Here is a 17,544-nt window from a genome sequence, read left to right on the forward strand (position 1 = left end):
CCGGGGGGCGGGCGCTCCCGGCATCTGGCCGCCGGGGGTGGGGGCCGTAGCGGCGGCCGTATTTATTTATTTTCCGCGGGAGGGAGGGCGAAGGAGGAGAGCGCGGCTCGAGAGGAAGCCGCCTGCGCCGCCCGCCAGAGCGGGGCCTCCTCGGTGGCCTCGGCGTCGGCGCGGGCTGGCGGCGCTGCTCGGCCCGGCCCCCTCGGCCCTCTGCGCCGGCGAGCTCCGCGCCCGGCGTCCTCGCCGCGCCTCCGCCGCCCGCCGCGCGATGTGAGGCGGCGGCGCCAGCCTGGCTCTCGGCTCGGGCGAGCTCTCTGCGGCCATTAGGGGCCGGTGCGGCGGCGGCGCGGAGCGCGGCGGCAAGAGGAGGGTTCGGAGGGTGGGGGCTCAGGTCCGGGAGGGGGCACCGGGAGGAGGTGAGTGTCTCTCGTCGCCTCCTCCTCTCCCCCCTTTTCGCCCCCGCCTCCTTGTGGCGATGAGAAGGAGGAGGACAGCGCCGAGGAGGAAGAAGCTGATGGCGGCGGCGGAGCTCCGAGAGACCTCGGCTGGGCAGGGGCCGGCCGTGGCGGGCCGGGGACTGCGCCTCTAGAGCCGCGAGTTCTCGGGGATTCGCCGCAGCGGACGCGCTCGGCGCATTTGTGTGCCTGTGCCCTCCTCCGGGCCTGGGCTCAGGCCCGGCCCCTCGCACTTGCCCCTACCTTTTCTATCGAGCCCGCATCCCTCTTCAGCCACCGCGATCCAGCGAAGAGAAAAAGGAACTTCCCCCACCCCCTTCGGGGGCCGGCGGAGCCCCCCAAGCCCACCCCAGGGATCCGGGCGGGGACCCAGGCCTGAAGAAGAGATTTCCCGGGGATTCTCCTTTTCCTCGCCCGTATCTCCGAAAGAATTAAAAATGGCCGAGAATGTGGTGGAACCGGGGCCGCCTTCAGCCAAGCGGCCTAAACTCTCATCTCCGGCCCTCTCGGCGTCCGCCAGCGATGGCACAGGTTAGTCTTGGGAACCCTGGCCTTCCACCTCCTCCTTAATCTTTTCTCCTCGCAGCCTTATTCGTCCATATTTTCTTTCTCTCTCTTCCTAGTTCTCTGCCTCTTGATTGATTTTAAAGGTGTTTGAATGAGCTGGTCGAAGGCGTCCAGTAGCCCAACCATTTTCTTTGCTTCCTAATACATTTATTGCAATACTATGTCATATCGCTATGTGTTCTGGAATTAGAGCTCTTGAGTGGTGCTGCAGAAATGGCCTTTATTGTTGTTCCCATGCAGTTTAATTTTGGAAATGCCAGTGCATTTGAGTGTAAGGGCCTTTTTTGCAATTTTACTTTTTCTGTTGTTGATAAGTGAGGAATCGTGAATCCTTTCTTCCTGATCGCACTTGTCCCGTTTCCTCTGCTTTCTACTCTTGAAGAATTTCTCTTTACATAAGATTTTCTGTTGAGGATGAGGGTGTAAAAAAAATCTTGGTTTTATTTATTTGTGTGTGTGTGATCCAGGATTTCAGGTTTGACGTGAAGTTGAACGTCAAACCCGAAATTTGGTATGAATTATTTTACCTACCATTCCCAGCTTTTTTGCCCCCCCCATTTGCTTTGCCCCCCCCCCCCCATTTGCTTTAAAAGTCAATATGGAGCGCTGTTCATTTTTCATTTCATTTCTTTGGTGCCAGACCAAAACGTCTGAAACTCTGGGGTTTTTAGGTTGGGAGAGAGCAGAAGCATTTTCTTTGCAGTTTGCAGTTACTTTCTCTTTGGGGAGGGCTGGATGGGGGGCCTAAATGATTTTATGGAGTTATGTACTTGGAAATCAAGATTAAAAGTTGAAAGAGTCCCAATCATGAACTGCAAACATGAACTGATAATACAAGAATTTTAAATGTGCAGTAGGTTTTGTATTTGTGTGTTTTGTCTTTTTTACACTTTAAACATATGTGGAGATCCAGATTTCAGTTTAAAAAAGCTGTTCAAATTTTTTACTTCACTCATTTGTGGACTAGCCTTTTTATTAAGAGAAATTCAGGGAGACTTCTTTCCATCATTCCCTTCTTACAGTTAGTTTGATGCTATCCTGATGGCCACCGACCTTCTCTTTTGCTGTCTTAGTTGTTTGAGGTGCCAGGGTAATGAAGACGAAGAATGGCTGGCCATCTGACAGTCTACAAGATGTTCCCCCTTACTACGGAGCATCTCTTTAACTCCCTGAGAAAACAGGCTCAACGTCATTCCCCCATCTGCCAGTGAGAGTGCATAATGGAGTTAAATGTACCCTTGGAGTTTGTAGAGAACTTCTAAAGAAGAATGGTTCTAAGTAGGCTTCGTTTCTGTGGGTGAAAAACGTAAGGATATGGCAAATGCTTTGGATTCTTTGCTTTTATAAGAAAGACGTATCGTGAGTTTAAGGTAACCTGCAAAGATTGAGGATTTTTGCGGAGTTCCTCTGCTTCAGGCTTGTAACGTTGGCAGTACATGAACTTTGATCTGTCCTCATTCCTTGAAGTTTCTGTAGTCTTCAGGGATTTTTTTTTTTAAACCTGAGTTTTTTCCTCAGAATTCATACACATATGGAGTATTGTATTCCTTTGTACTTACTAAAATGTCACTCGGTAGGACTTTTAGATCACCTTTAGACACATTTTTCACCTGTAGATTTTTGTTTTGTTTCTTTAGTTTTTGTGTATTGTGGTGGTTTTTGCTCTTTAGTTCTCGTGTAATATGGTAATGGATTTTACATTTGAGTTAGCCAGTGACTGGGAATATTGTAGAGAAAACTTTTTACTTGTACTGTTTTGATGACTCCTGATTTGAGCAGTTTAGTCTTAGAGTAACGCAAGGTCTGGAAGGGAGGCTGTCCTCTCTTGTTCAGATATCTCAGTTCAGGTGCACTGCTACAGTCTCCATATTTGATCTGTGTATTTGGTAACTTTAACTCATTTTGATAGTGTCGCACCTGACTAATGCACAGAAACTGTTTTGCTACTTGAAACATCTTTGAATAATTGTAAGAGTGCTAAATGTATCAAGTGGGTTTTTATAATAAAAAACCCTCAGCACTGAGATTAATTCAGTCTTAGTCCTAAGAGTTTATCTTTCTCTAAATTTTGTAGTGTAGGTTGATTTTTGTGCACCCCCCCCCCACCTTAAGATTCTACTCCAGGAATTCTTTGGTATCCAATTTTTAATCCTAACCAGTTTGGATTTTTTGATGGGGGAAGGGGAGAAATGAGTATTAAGAATATACTGTCCCCCTGTGAACTTCAAGTTGGACACCATTACATTTTGATTTTTATTTGCATCCAGCACTGTGTAGTATAAGTTTGCAGTCAACTTTTAACAGAGACACTTCACTTTTTAAAACATTACATTTTAAACTTGTAATTTCTACATTTTTACTTCTGAGTTGCTGTGTATTTTATAAATGTGAATGTAAATTATTCCTTCGTATTTGATGATTAATTTTATTTAGAACTGTTCAAAATTATCCCAAAATTCTAGATTCCAGAAACTTTTTTTAAATGATTGAGGCTTGCAGTTTTAGTAGTGTAAGTGTACCTGCCAAGAGTGTTTGCATGTGCCAGTTTTATAGGAAAGAAAATTGGAACCCAGTTGGGTTGACATGCTAAACTAAAGTGTCACAAAACAAATTAGTGCTTAAATCCCAAAATTTGATTTTCTAAGGTTATCCACGATGCAGAATAAAAATGACTTATTTTAATTTTCAAAGATTCTTCTAAAAAATTTCTAGGTTGATTAAAATAATTTGAATTACATTTAAGTTTTACATGTTAGAATGGGGAGAAAGACTTACCACTTTTGCTTTTTTATGTTCCTGTTTCAATCTTTGCACTTGATCTATTGAAAATATTATTTAACTTGGCATGGTTAGATCAAAACTATTTGAGAAATGACTTTCTGTCCTACCACCTCCACTACCACCCCATCATAAAAGCCATTTGCAAAAATTTTTTGGTAAAATTATTGACCAGAATAGTTAATACATTGTCCTTCAAATATTTCTTGAACCTGTTTCTGATAATAACCTGAGTGATGGAATGATGAGGGTGATATGTTGCCTTCATTGCTTACAGAACATGTTCTGTCACTGCTTTGTAAACACTTGATGCTGTTGTATGGGCTGAAAGAACAGACTCTGGAAAGAGGTGTGACAGCATTAGGATCTGGCATATTTAGTAGGGTAAAAGATTCTTCTGGTCTTGGTATGATTTTGTGGCCCTGCTGTGTACCCATGTGTCAAAATTGGCTTGGATTTTATGCCCATTTTCATTTTGAAGGCACAGGGCAGATATATCTGCATTTTGACCATTAGATTAGTGTACACGATAGATTTTTTGTGACAAGAATTTTTTTTTAACGTCTTTATTGGAGTATAATTGCTTTACAATGTTGTGTTAGTGTCTGCTGTATAACAGAGTGAATCAGCTATATGTATACATATATCCCCATATTTCCTCCCTCTTGCCTCTCCCTCCCACCCTCCCTATCCCACCCCTCTAGGTGGTCACAGAGCACTGAGCTGATCTCCCTGTGCAATGCAGCTGCTTCCCACTAGCTATCTGTTTTACACTTGGTAGTGTGTATATGTCAGTGCTACTCTCTCACTTCTTCCCAACTTACCCTTCCCCCTCCCTGTGTCCTCAAGTCCATTCTCTACATCTGCGTTTTTATTCCTGTCCTGCTCCTAGGTTCGTCAGAACCTTTTTTTTTTTAGATGCCATGTATATGTGTTAGCATACAGTATTTTTTCTCTTTCTGACTTACTTCACTCTGTATGACAGACTCTAGGTCCATCCACTTCACTACAAATAACTCAATTTCATTTATTTTTATGGCTGAGTGATATTCCATTGGCAAGGATTTTTTAAATGTCAGTTTTACTTTCTCAGAACACCATTGTGTCTCAGTGGTTTGTCATCTAACTAGAATATTTTTATTGGAGATCATTTCTTTGTTAGCTCTTAAACCTGTGATACTGTGTTTTAATTTTATTTTTCGGGCATCAGCGTTTACTTGAGAGTTCTGCTTCTGAAGTTTTTGAGTTACCGCTCTTTGGTCCAGCGAGGTATTGCCGACCTCTCTGTTAAATTGCAAAACATTTTACTAAGTGTCTTGAACTCTGTCAATTGCTTACTCTCAAGGCTTTGTAAGTTCATTTATAGGGCTTCAAGAAAGCTATCTGTGGTTGATAGTGAGTTAAGGTGACTTGTTACGTTGTAAATCTTGTATGTGTTACAACAAGGGTTCCCTTTTTCAGCTGGAGTTCATATTCTGTTACAGAGGTAAGAAATGTATTCGCATGTCCAGTGATTGGATGATGGGGAGGGAGGAAAAGGTTTCTGCCTTGGTTGCCTTTTGGCATTGTTTTCTCTGTTTTACTTTGCTTTCTCCCTTTTCCTTAGTCTATTCTATAAAGTGGGGGGGGGGGATTAAAACAAGAAGTTGAAAATTAGTGCCTAGTGGTGTTTGTAAGGACATTAAGTGGTAAATAGGAAAGAAAAAAAGAGTAGGAAGAATGTTGCAGATACAAGTGGGAGTGTAAAGTGCTTCTTCCTGGTATATTTACAAAAACAATTCAAGAGTTATTCTGCCAATTCTTACACCCAACAATTAATGGAAAAATAAGACAACTTGTTTTGTGTGTTTCTGAAATTTTAGGGTTCCTCTTTAGAGAATTTCTGAAGTTGAATTTTTTTTAGTGTGGCAAGCATTAGAGAAATTAATGGGCAAGTTGAAACTTAAATTATGCCACGTGTAAAATATTTAAAACATTGGCTTTTGCAGATGATTTTTTTTCATGAAATGGATGGTAATTTTCTTCTGAAATTTTAATGGTAAAATATTTTATTGCTCAGGTCTCAAAAAATGTTTAAGAGAATAAACATTGAGGTTTTAAGCCTCTTCTGAACAATTTGGATATCATTTGTTTTTAGATGTAGATCTTTTTTTTAAGATTATTTTGATGTGGACCATTTTTATTTTTTAATTTTATTTATTTATTTTTGGCTGCGTTGTATCTCTGTTGTTGCGCGCAGGCTTTCTCTAGTTGCGGCGAGTGGGGGCTGCTCTTCATGGCGGTGCGTGGGCTTCTCGTTGCGGTGGCTTCTCTTGTCACAGAGCACGGGCTCTAGGCGCACAGACTTCAGTAGTTGTGGCGCACAGGCTTAGTTGCTCTGTGGCATGTGGGATCTTCCCGGACCAGGAATCGAACCCTTGTCCCCTGCATTGGCAGGCAGATTCTTATCCACTGCACCACCAGGGAAGCCCATGGACCATTTTTAAAGTCTTTATTGAATTTGTTACAGCATTGCTTCTGTTTTATGTTTTGGCTCTTTGGCCAGTTAGGCATGTGGGATCCTAACTCCCTGACCAGGGATCAAAACCGCACCCACTGCATTGGAAGGCGAAGCCTCAACCACTGGACCGCCAGGGAAGTCCCTAGATGTAGATCTTTTAAAATAAATGCCCCAAAAGGCAATTAGGAGTAATTTAGTTGAGAGAGAGTATAAAATTTAAACTACTGGAAAAAAGTGAGTGGTGAGAGAATTTGTTTTGGAGTCAGACTAGTAGAGTTACAATTCCAGACCTGCCTTTATTACCTGTGAACCTTGGGCCAGTTACTTAATCTCTCTGTCTCAGCTTCCTCACCTGTAGTACCCACCTTGTAGGATTGTGGTAAGGAATAGTAAATGAGAATTGTCTTTGTCAAATATTTAGGATAGTGCTTGCTGCAGTATAGTATGTTTTCATTAAGTGTTAACTGTTTTTAACTTTACTGCTAAATATATCCCAAAAAAGCAGTGCTAGATTTTTTAATGGGTATACAGATAGATTGGGTAAAGAGAAAACCAAGTGTGTGAAGTTGAGAGTGGTCTTAAAAGTAAGGCTTACAGACCTTACTTTTAAGGTGCAGAGTCAGCATATCCATCATCTACTCAAAGATTAAGTTTTTTGAGAGTATAAGAATATGGCAGCAGAGGTTAAAATAAAAGTATATATATTGTCACATAGGGGAGTCTTGTATATGTAATTGAAATGAACATAAATATTTAAGGCATAATGAGAGATAAGAAAGTAGATTGTTCTTATTGGAAATGCTCAAGATAAGAATGGCTTTTTTCTAAAGAATCATGTGGTTGAGCATTATTTTTTATTTGTTTATCTGGGTCTTTTTTTTTTAATCATTTTATTTTTGGCTGTGTTGGGTCTTCGTTGCTGTGCGCGGGCTTTCTCTAGTTGTGGCGAGTGCGGGCTACTCTTCGTTGTGGTGTGCAGGCTTTTCATTGCAGTGGCTTCTCTTGTTGCAGAGCTCGGGCTCTAGGTGCGCGGGCTTCAGTAGTTGTGGCATGTGGGCTCAGTAGTTGTGGGTTGCGGGCTCTAGAGTGCAGGCTCAGCCCAGGCTTAGTTGCTCCACAGCATGTGGGATCTTCCGGGACCAGGGCTTGAACCCGTGTCCCCTGCATTGGCAGGCGGATTCTTAACCACTGTGCCACCAGGGAAGTGCATTATCTGGGTCTTAAAAGAAGACTTTCTTAAAGAAGGAGGAAGAAAAGTAGAAGGGGCAATGCAGAGCTTTTCAATATTTTTTGACCACACCCAAGTAAGAACTGTATTTTACATGGAGAACCAGAGACCCTGTCTCAGCAAGTGAGCAAACAATATTTATCCTACCTAGCCTTACTACTTATAATATACTCTGATATTTTCTATGGCATTTCATTTTTTAAAAAGTGGTGGTTGTGACTCACTATATTTGATTTCATGACCTACTATGGCTTGTGACTCACAATTTGAAAAATACTAGTTTAAAAGAGTTGACAAGCTGCCGGTTGTCCTGTATTGGACCAACATCCTGTATTGGACCAACGTTTTCTGTATGCCTGGCATTTCATCTCAAAACAGGGAATACTCTGGTGATCCAGAAAGACATGGGCCCTTCTTTCCTGGGGTTTGTAGATAAGGGGAAAGAACGACGTTCAAGTCTGATGTGACCAGTGTTGTATATGTACAGTGTACAGTGTTGTATTTGCACAGTGTACAGTGGGAGAAACGGGTACTTAACCTGTAGCTACTGTTGCTCTGGTGGCTTTTTTTGAGGAAATTGGTGTCTGATCTTGGGATTTGAAGGATATAGGGTTTCTAAGAGTGAGCCCAGGTTGAAAACAAGAGATGGTCTGTCATGGAATCTGTAAATTTCATCTGGCTGGGGTATAGCAAGAAATATAATTGTAGAGGTGAGCAAGGGGCCAATCTTGCAGGACTTATTGGAGTTACTGCTTATTGGAGTTTAGATTTTTTTAGCTCTTTTACATGGATGGACAGAATTGTACCTTAGATGACTGACTAAAGCGAGGAATGGTTTGGAAAGAAACAGGGGAAAATAGGCAGGGAGACCAGTGAGATGACTGTTTCAGAATTCCAGCTCTGATGAGGGTGGCCTGGATTAGTACATGGAAAGAAGTGAAAAGGTTTGAGAGAACATGGGTGGCCAGCAGAACTTGGTGATTAATTAGTGTCAGGATATTGCCGTAGAGGAGTCAAGGGTAATGCCCAAGTTTCAAGCTTGGGTAGCAGGATTGGTGAGGATGTCATTTATTCAATACTTAGAGAAGTGTTTGTGTATGGATATGGATGAGGGGAGGGGTTGTGATGAGTTAAATTTGCATATTTTGAAGTTGTGTGATTCTCCTGAATTGGGTAGTCACTATTTTCATTTGGAGCACCTTTCATTCAAGCCAAGAAACATTGACTACCCACCAAGTTTTAGGTATTTGGAATGTAAAGATGAATCAAGGTGCAGTTTCTGCTCTCAAAGCCTTTAGGATCTGGTGGAGTTGGTAGTACACATATCCACACAGTTTTCCCATAAGTTATACTCTGATAAGTTTTAAATGTTTTAGATAAAGGCAGAGGATAGGGATTATTTCTGACAGGATGGGTTTGGAGTATTGGGCGGAAACCTCATATAGAAAATGTGTATTTGAAAGGGGGTAGGAGAGCATGACCTACCTTTTCTTAGAAGTTGGGAATTAACCTGGTGGTCCAGTGGTTAGAACTTTCACTACCGAGGGCCCGGGTTCAATCCCTCCTTGGGAACCAAGATCCCGCAAGCTATGCGGTGCGGCCAAAAAAAAAAAAAAGGGAAATTTGGAGTGGTATTTCAGGTGGAACAAATACAAGTGGTTTTTATGTGACTGGAACAGACTATACGGTGGAATGTTTTCATGGGAGACAGATGGAAAAGGATGTGAGGGTCCTAATATGGAAAGACAGAAATATGCTAAGGAATTTGACATTCATCTCACCATCTGGATAAAAATTTTATGAGAAGAGTGACATGGTCAGGGAAAGAGTAGTGCTAGTGACACTGCAGAGGATCAGTAGCAGGGAGGGAACCTAATGGCAGGAAGACCTAGGGTTTGTCATTTATCTCTTGAAATGCACTTATCATTTGTCTTTGTAGTTTTTGGTAAATTGTAGTTAACAAAGTGAATTGTTTATTTTCTTAAGATCCAAGTTTTGTTTACCAGTTGTCATACATGTAGAAAATGTAGCAGATTTTTTTTAAAAGTCACGCTCCCCTTTCTCTTTACAGATAGACAATTTCTAGGAGACTTTTTTTTTTTTAAGAGATAGTACGATAGTTTCACTATCTAGGATCCCCTGTAGGCATTCCCTTGGAGCAAACCCCAATTAGGCCAACAAATCCAACCCTCACTGCAAAGCTTCTCTCAAAATGTTACTATACTCGGGCTTTGCTGGTGGCGCAGTGGATAAGAATCCACCTGCCAATGCAGGGGACACGGGTTCAAGCCTGGCCCGGGAAGATCCCACATGCCGCGGAGCAACTAAGCCCGTGCGCCACAACTTCTGAGCCTGCTCTCTAGAGCCCACGAGTCACAACTGCTGAAGCCCACTTGCCTAGAGCCTGTGTTCCACAACAAAGAGAAGCCACTGCAGTCAGAAGCCCGTGCACCGCAACGAAGAGTAGCACCCACTGCCGCAACTAGAGAAAGCCCGCGTGCAGCAACGAAGAGCCAACACAACCAAAAATCAACCAATTAATTAATTAATTAATTAATTTTAAAAATGCATATTTTGAAAATTAACCTGTACTTTTGCCCTTTGGCTCTATTAGCTTTCACAGTTCACCAGCTGCCAACATGCAAAGCTATGTGATCCTGTGAAACTTAATATTGATTATCATCTTCGATCAAATTTGTATATAACCCACAGGTTGTTACCAGTTGTTGTTTTTTGGTTTTGTTTTTTTTTGGCTGCGTTGGGTCTTCGTTGCTGCAAGCAGGCTTTTCTCTAGTTGCGGCGAGCGGGAGCTACTCTTCGTTGCAGTGCGCGGGCTTCTCATTGCGGTGGCTTCTCTTGTTGCGGAGCACGGGCTCTAGGTGCACGGGCTTCAGTAGCTGTGGCTCGTGGGCTCTAGAGTGCAGGCTCAGTAGTTGTGGCACATGGGCTTAGTTGCTCCGTGGCATGTGGGATCTTCCCGGACCAGGGCTTGAACCCGTGTGCCTTGCATTGGCAGGCGGATTCTTAACCACTGTGCCACCAGGGAAGCCCTCGTTACATTTTCGTAGTGTCCTTCAAATTCAGTATTGTAGTTTTAAGTGTTTATGTACCTTTTCTTCCTTGATAGGTGGGTTTTTTATGATTAGCTTAATTCTGCTTCATCTACAGAGTATTAAATACCATTTCTGAAATAAAGTACTGGATGAAAGTTAGGATGGTTATTTTAACCTGAGAAATTCATGAAATTTAGAAAATCGCCTCATTTTAAAGGCCACAGTGTTTTAAAACGTCATACTTTGTTAAGCACCCAAAACAGCTGAGTTAATGTAAGAGTAGAAGTGCCCTAAACCAATAAGGAGAGATCTTTGTGAGATTGATAGTTTTCATGTCTAGCCAAACTGTTTTCAGAATTATTAAAGTTCTGTACATTTGACTTTCATCTCTAATCCTTATTTTTTTAAATCTCAGATCTCTGCCCACCTCATCACTCACCTGGCTCCCCGTCCTTTGAATTCCTTCAATTGCTGTGGCTCAGCTTGAGTTGTTCACCTGTCCTCCTTTTCTCCACTCTTCACTTGTCTAGTTCCTACTCGTCCTCTGGTCTCACCACTGGGATGAAAGAAAGGTTTTGAGATCCGTAATGTTCGTTTTTTAAAAAGCATTTTTAATGCCACAGAGAAAACTAACTGAAAGGAGGAGAGTTGATGGATGAATTCTGTCTTTTAAGTGGATACTTGAGAATTGACTAGTTTTAGAATAATTCTTATGGGTATTTTGCTTAATGTACACAGTTCAAAACCCAACTGAGTTTTTATTTGAATTCAGCTTACCTGAAGTACAAAAATAAGCCTGTTTATTCAGCAAATAATGTTTGAGCCTTCTGAATGGGAAAAAAATTTGTAACTGGAAGAGGTACTGTTATGCAGTAGAATTAGATTTTGAGCCAAAATTATTTGTTTTGCATCCTAGTTTGTAACTTTTAAAAATCTTTTTTTTATACTCAGTGCAGTACTTGGGATTATATTGTTAGTAATCCTAATTTTGAATGTTATACTTCACTTATACATTTCATGGTGGGAAATATTTGTCTAATTTCTCATGTATCGTGGAATTGTCTTGATCTTTTGATTTTTTTGGAAAGGCTAAGTGAGTTGAGTGTTTATTTTACAAGAGATGATATAGCTAAATCTGCTGTGAGGACCACAGAACTAAGAAGACACCAAGGGTGACCTACAGAATCAATATGTAATAATGAAAGGATGTTTTGACTCAATACTAGTTTCCCACATGCTCAATCCAAATTCGTTTTTGTTTAAATTATCACATTTCTAATACACAGTTCATTGGATAAACCTAATGTATTATGCTAAATTTTCCAAATCAGATTTAATTCTGTCCTGTCAGTCACATTTTGTGTCACCGTGTTTGGACTGAATGTACACTCAGATGAAGAAACTTTCTTTTTTTTTTTTTTTTCCTTTTTTTGGCCTCTCAGCACAGCACGCAGGATCTTAGTTTCCTGACCACGGATCAAACCTGCACTCCCCTGCAGTAGGAGTAGTCTTAACCACTGGACTGCCAGGGAAGTCCCAAAGCAACATTTTACTCAAAGTCATTTTGTATTTGAGCATCTGGGAACCATATATGGGAATTTGTCAATAAACTATTTGGTAGAAGTAGCCTGTGGATGATGTTAATTAGTTGATATTTTAGAAAGTAAGCAGGAAATGTCTTACTGGAGATAGTGTGAGTTTGTTCATTTCAAGTTGTTTGTGATACTGTCTTGAAATGTTTGTCATAGGATAGTTGAAAGGTAATGGGATAAATTTCAGATTTGTAAATGTCTAATCAAAGAGAAAGGGGGGGTCAGCAAATCAAATATGTAAGAACTCACCTTAATATCTAGAAGAAGTACTCGCTGTCACTTATTTTCTACTTCCTACTTCTCAGTCCATTGCAGCCTGGCTTTTGTTGTTACTAAATATCTCCTATTATCTATATTTAGTGAATTTTCTGTTGAGCATGGAACACCGCTAACATTTCCTTCTTGGAAACTGATTTCCGGGATTCCTGGTGGTTGGGCTAGGGAATGTTGAATTTTAGCATCCTTTGCAGGTTAAGATCATGTCCCTTAAATACTGGCATTTCTAGTGGTCCCCTTAATGTCTGATGGTGACTTAAGCTCCGCATTTCTCTCTCACATTGCCATGTATTCCTCTGATTGCCCATGTGGATAACTGCACTCTTAGGTTATCCAAGCCAGAAGCTTAGGAGTCATTCTTTTTTTCTCTCCTTAACTCCCTAACTATAGTCAGAGAGTCTTTTGATTGGCCTCTTTGATGCCCCTTTAGCAGCAGCCTCCTCACCAGTCTCCCTGACTCTAGACTTGTCTGTCCAATTTATTCTTCATCTTGTTTGTTTCAGTGGACTCTAATAAATGCAGATTTGTTCATATCATATTTCTGCTTAAAATTCTTTAGTAGATCAATTTTCTCTCTACAGTAAAAATCCCAAGCTATTATGTGTCGGACCCTCTAGGTTGCTTCTTTTATTTGTTGAACATGTAAATTTTATTCAACTGATCTGAACTAATCCCTATGAAGAGCAAGTTGAGATGGGGGCCTGAGAAGGGGATTTATTTGAACCTTTATTTTTTCCCCTTTCCTTGAACAAAAAGGAAGTACCTGAGGAGCTTAGTAAGAGGGGTGGATTGAGGCTGGTCAGTACTAAAACCCACTGTTCAGTAGGATTTGTTTAAATTATGGCCTTTAAATTTCTAATTATTTTTCCCTTGCATCTTCATACATATTGCTTTTAATTTGAGACTTGCTTTTCTACTAGTTTTAGACCATTGGGTTTTATTTGCTATTTATGACAAACTGGTTAAATACATAGTCTCTTATTTTTAGTAGCCTTTTTCCAATATGCTGCTCGTGAGCTTGCGGTCAGGTTTTTTTCTGGGAAGCCCCTTGCAGAAGGACCTAATGGGGAAAGATTGGAAATTTGATGGCTAAAATAAAATCCACATATTAGGTTTTTGAGCTTTAGTACTCTTAATCCTACCAGTATAGAATTAATTATTTACAGTTGGAGTAGTTTTTCTTAGTCTGGAAATACTTAAATTTTGTTTAAAAAATTGTTTTCTCAGTTTAAGAATGTTTAGAAAAGTTATAGTTCTCATAATGTTGAATAATCTAAAACAGCTGCTAAAAATGAAGTCTGTTTGCTTACTTACATAGAAAGAATATTCGACTGGGATCCAGGAACTTTATAATAGAGTCCATATTCAATAACAAAATAGTACAGTCTTAGGGAAGCCAGTGATGCATCAGTTACTGCATCTATAATATGAGAGAATCAGTAATTTTCAAACTTGGGCCCTCCCTGGGAGGGGCAGTGTTCTAAGAGGCCTGAGGAAAATCCATCTTCCTTCTCCCAATTCCTCCTCACCCAGTATGGTTCTGCTTTTTATTCTGTCTGTGTTTCCAAATAAACACTACTAGATGATCCTAAAGGATCCTTTGCTCTGTCCCACCTGGTGTGTATAACTTTTAAAAAGGGGGTTAATAAATTTACACATTTTTTATAGACGCATAATTTATATGCTTTAGAATCTATTAAAATATTTAAGACCCATCTCATTTGTTCTTAAAACAACTCTATGAAGGAGGTAGAATAAGTTTTACTGCCTTTTGATAGAAGAAGTAACATGAGCTCACAGTTGGAAAGTAACTGGTAAATGAAGTCAGCTTGTAGAATTGGGTTTAAATCCAGGTACTTGGACCCTTTGAGCTGTGCCAGGTTAGATACCAGTGATGGCTGATGGCATTTAGGAATCGTAAATGTCCAGAACTTTGAGGCACAATCAAAACAGCTTAGGAGTAATAATGACAGTCAGTGATATCAAATGAAATAATAAGATCTGCTTAATCATGGGTCAAAGTATATATGACTTTTTTACATAATCTTCCAAATCTAATTAATATAGTCATTGAAAATTACAAGTTTTAAGGAAAGGTTAAGAGAACTTTTATAAACCACCAATCAGATATAAATAATTATAATATTACAATTGTAGAATTGCTGGAAATGTTTATTATCAAATTTACTCCTTGAGCATGTGCTAGGTGCTATGGGAAATGTAAATGTCTGTTAAATGAGACCCTTATCTTTCAAATGCTTATGATTTGGTAAAGAAGTAAGATGCACACAAATACTTAGCTATAACAAAAGATAGAAGATATAAAGTGCATAGTTGAGGTTGTAGCAAAGTGAGCCATCTTAGGAAATAGTATTTGAATCTGTCTTTGAGTTGAAACCTGAGTGGATCTTTTGTAGTGGACACTACAGTTAAGTCTGTTGAAAATACAGAATTGCCATTAAAAAACAACCCTATAACCTTTATTGTCAAGGTCTACCAATGCCAGCCTTCCTGTCTGCTTCATAATGGAGCCTAACTTTATAATGAGATGTTAAATGTTTTGCATAATAAACATGAAACAGCAACCAAGTGCAGCAGATTTGGCTGTAGTACAGGTTAAATTAAAGTCCTCAAGACTAGGGCCTGGAGTAAGACTTTGGTATTACTGAAGTTGATTTCTCCTCAATGGACTCTATATATGTGGCTATTAACTACTTCTGAGGTTGTTAGAGGATTAATGAGAATAATACAGTTATTGAGGAGCCACAGAGACAATGCCTGACACACTGAAAGTGCCTGATAAAAATTTGTTCTCATTATTATGAGCTAGTCTTATCTCTTAATAGAGTGATGATTCCACTAAATAATAATAGAGGTAACATTTTCGTAGTGCTTAATATATGCCAGGCACTGTTCCAAATACTTACATTAACTCATTGAATTCTCACAAATAACCTATGAAGTGGGTACTTCCCTGTTACACAGAGGTGGAAACTAGGTTCTTCTGTGTATACTTTAGAATCATCTTGTCTGGTTCTTTGAAAAACTGTTAGAATTTATTGATTGATTGATTGCCATGTTGGGTTTTCGTTGCTGTGCGCAGGCTTTCTCTAGTTGCGGCAAGTGGGGGCGACTCTTCATTGCGGTGCGCAGGCTTCTCATTTCAGTGGCTTCTCTTGTTGCGGAGCACGGGCTTTAGACATGCAGGCTCAGTAGTTGTGGCTGGCGGGCTCTAGAACGCAGGCTCAGTAGTTTTGGTGCACAGGCTTAGTTGCTCCACAGCATGTGGGATCTTCCCGGACCAGGGATCGAACCCTTGTCGCCTGCATTGGCAGGGGGATGAATAACCACTGCACCACCAGCGAAGTCCAAACTGTTAGAATTTTGATTGGCATTGCATTGAATCTAGATCAATATTGGGGAAGCATTGATGTCCTTATATAACATTGAGGATTTGTACCCAGACACTTGTGATTTTGTGATGTTATTTTATTTATTTAGGTGGTCTTTTTTTGGCTGTGTTGGGTCTTCATTGCTGCACGCAGGCTTTCTCTAGTTGTGGTGAACAGGGGCTGCTCTTTGTTTTGGTACGTGGGTTTGTCATTGCGGTGGTTTCTTTTGTTGCAAAGCACGGGCTCTAGGCACGCGGGCTTAGTTGCTCCGTGGCATGTGGGATCTTCCTGGACCAGGGCTCGAACCCCTGTCCCCTGCATTGGCAGGCGGATTCTTAACCATTGCGCCACCAGGGAGGTCCTGTTTAGGTGGTCTTTAGTTTCACAGTTTACACATATTTTCTAATAACGTTGTCAGATCTTTTTTCCCCCTATTTTTAAAATTATTTCTAATCATTTTTTGCTCATGTATAGAAGTACAATTTAATTTGTCTGTATTTGTGGTATGTTCAGTCACCTTGCTACCCTCTCACTATTTCTACTTCTTTGCCTTGGATTTTCCATGTTGACAGTTATATCATTTGCATACAATAAGTTTTGTTTCTTCCTTTTCAGTCTTGACTCATGAGTGTTTCTTATATTATTTCTTTGGCTAGAGACTTCAGTTCACACTGAATAGAAGTGGTTGTTATGGGTATCTTTGTCTTGTTTTGATGCTAAAGAGGCTACTTTTAATGTTGGTCCATTATCCATATTTGCTGTCAGTTTTTAGGTTTTGGAAGAGACCTTTTTATCAGTTTAAAGAAGTTCCCATCAGTTTTTTTTGTTTTAATTTTTATTTTATATTGGAGTATAGTTGATTTACACTGTTGTGTTAGTTTCAGGTGTACAGCAAAGTGATTCAGTTATACATATACATATATCCTTTTTCCCATCAGTTTTTTTTTTTTTTTTTTTTTTTTTATTTATTTATTTATGGCTGTGTTGGGTCTTCGTTTCTGTGCGAGGGCTTTCTCTAGTTGTGGCAAGCGGGGGCCACTCTTCATCGCGGTGCGCGGGCCTCTCACTATCGCGGCCTCTCTTGTTGCGGAGCACAGGCTCCAGACGCGCAGGCTCAGTCGTTGTGGCTCACGGGCCTAGTTGCTCCGCGGCATGTGGATCTTCCCAGGCCAGGGCTCGAACCCGTGTCCCCTGCATTGGCAGGCAGATTCTCAACCACTGCGCCACCAGGGAAGCCCCTCCCATCAGTTTTTTTTAATTAATTAATTTTTGGCTGCGTTGGGTCTTCGTTGCTGTGTGCGGGCTCTCTCTAGTTGTGGCAAGCGGGGGCTACTCTTCATTGCGGTGCACAGGCTTCTCATCATGGTGGCTTCTCTTGTTGTGGCGCACGGGCTCTGGGCGCGTGGGCTTCAGTAGTTGTGGCACACGGGCTCAGTAGTTGCGGCTCTCGGGCTCGAGAGCGCAGGCTCAGTAGTTGCAGCCACGGAGCAACTAAGCCCGTGGCCACAACTACTGAAGCCCCCCTGTTCTAAGGACTGTGCGCCACAACTACTGAAGCCCATGTGCCTAGAGCCTGTGCTCCACAACAAGAAGAAGCCACCACAATGAGAAACCTGTGCACCACAAGGAAGAGTAGCCCCCGGTCACCGCAACTAGAGAAAGTCCATGCACAGCAACGAAGACCCAATGCAGCCAAAAAAAAA

General features: G+C 41.1%; 1 protein-coding gene across 2 annotated transcripts in view; it reads left to right on the forward strand.

Annotated features, from left to right (window-relative positions):
- Positions 1 to 354: 354 nt before the first annotated feature.
- EP300 (E1A binding protein p300) overlaps positions 355 to 17,544 on the forward strand; it is a 74,471-nt gene continuing 57,281 nt past the window's right edge. Inside the window, exon 1 of one of the 2 annotated variants that reach the window (XM_036865132.1) lies at positions 355 to 986. In XM_036865132.1, the coding sequence (XP_036721027.1) occupies positions 893 to 986 (94 nt within the window). In that variant the 5' untranslated portion in view covers positions 355 to 892. The remainder of the gene's footprint in view (positions 987 to 17,544) is intronic. The other variant, XM_036865131.1, reaches the window with a different exon arrangement.

The sequence above is a fragment of the Balaenoptera musculus genome, chromosome 10 (assembly GCF_009873245.2).
Source record: "Balaenoptera musculus isolate JJ_BM4_2016_0621 chromosome 10, mBalMus1.pri.v3, whole genome shotgun sequence".
NCBI lineage: Eukaryota > Metazoa > Chordata > Mammalia > Artiodactyla > Balaenopteridae > Balaenoptera > Balaenoptera musculus.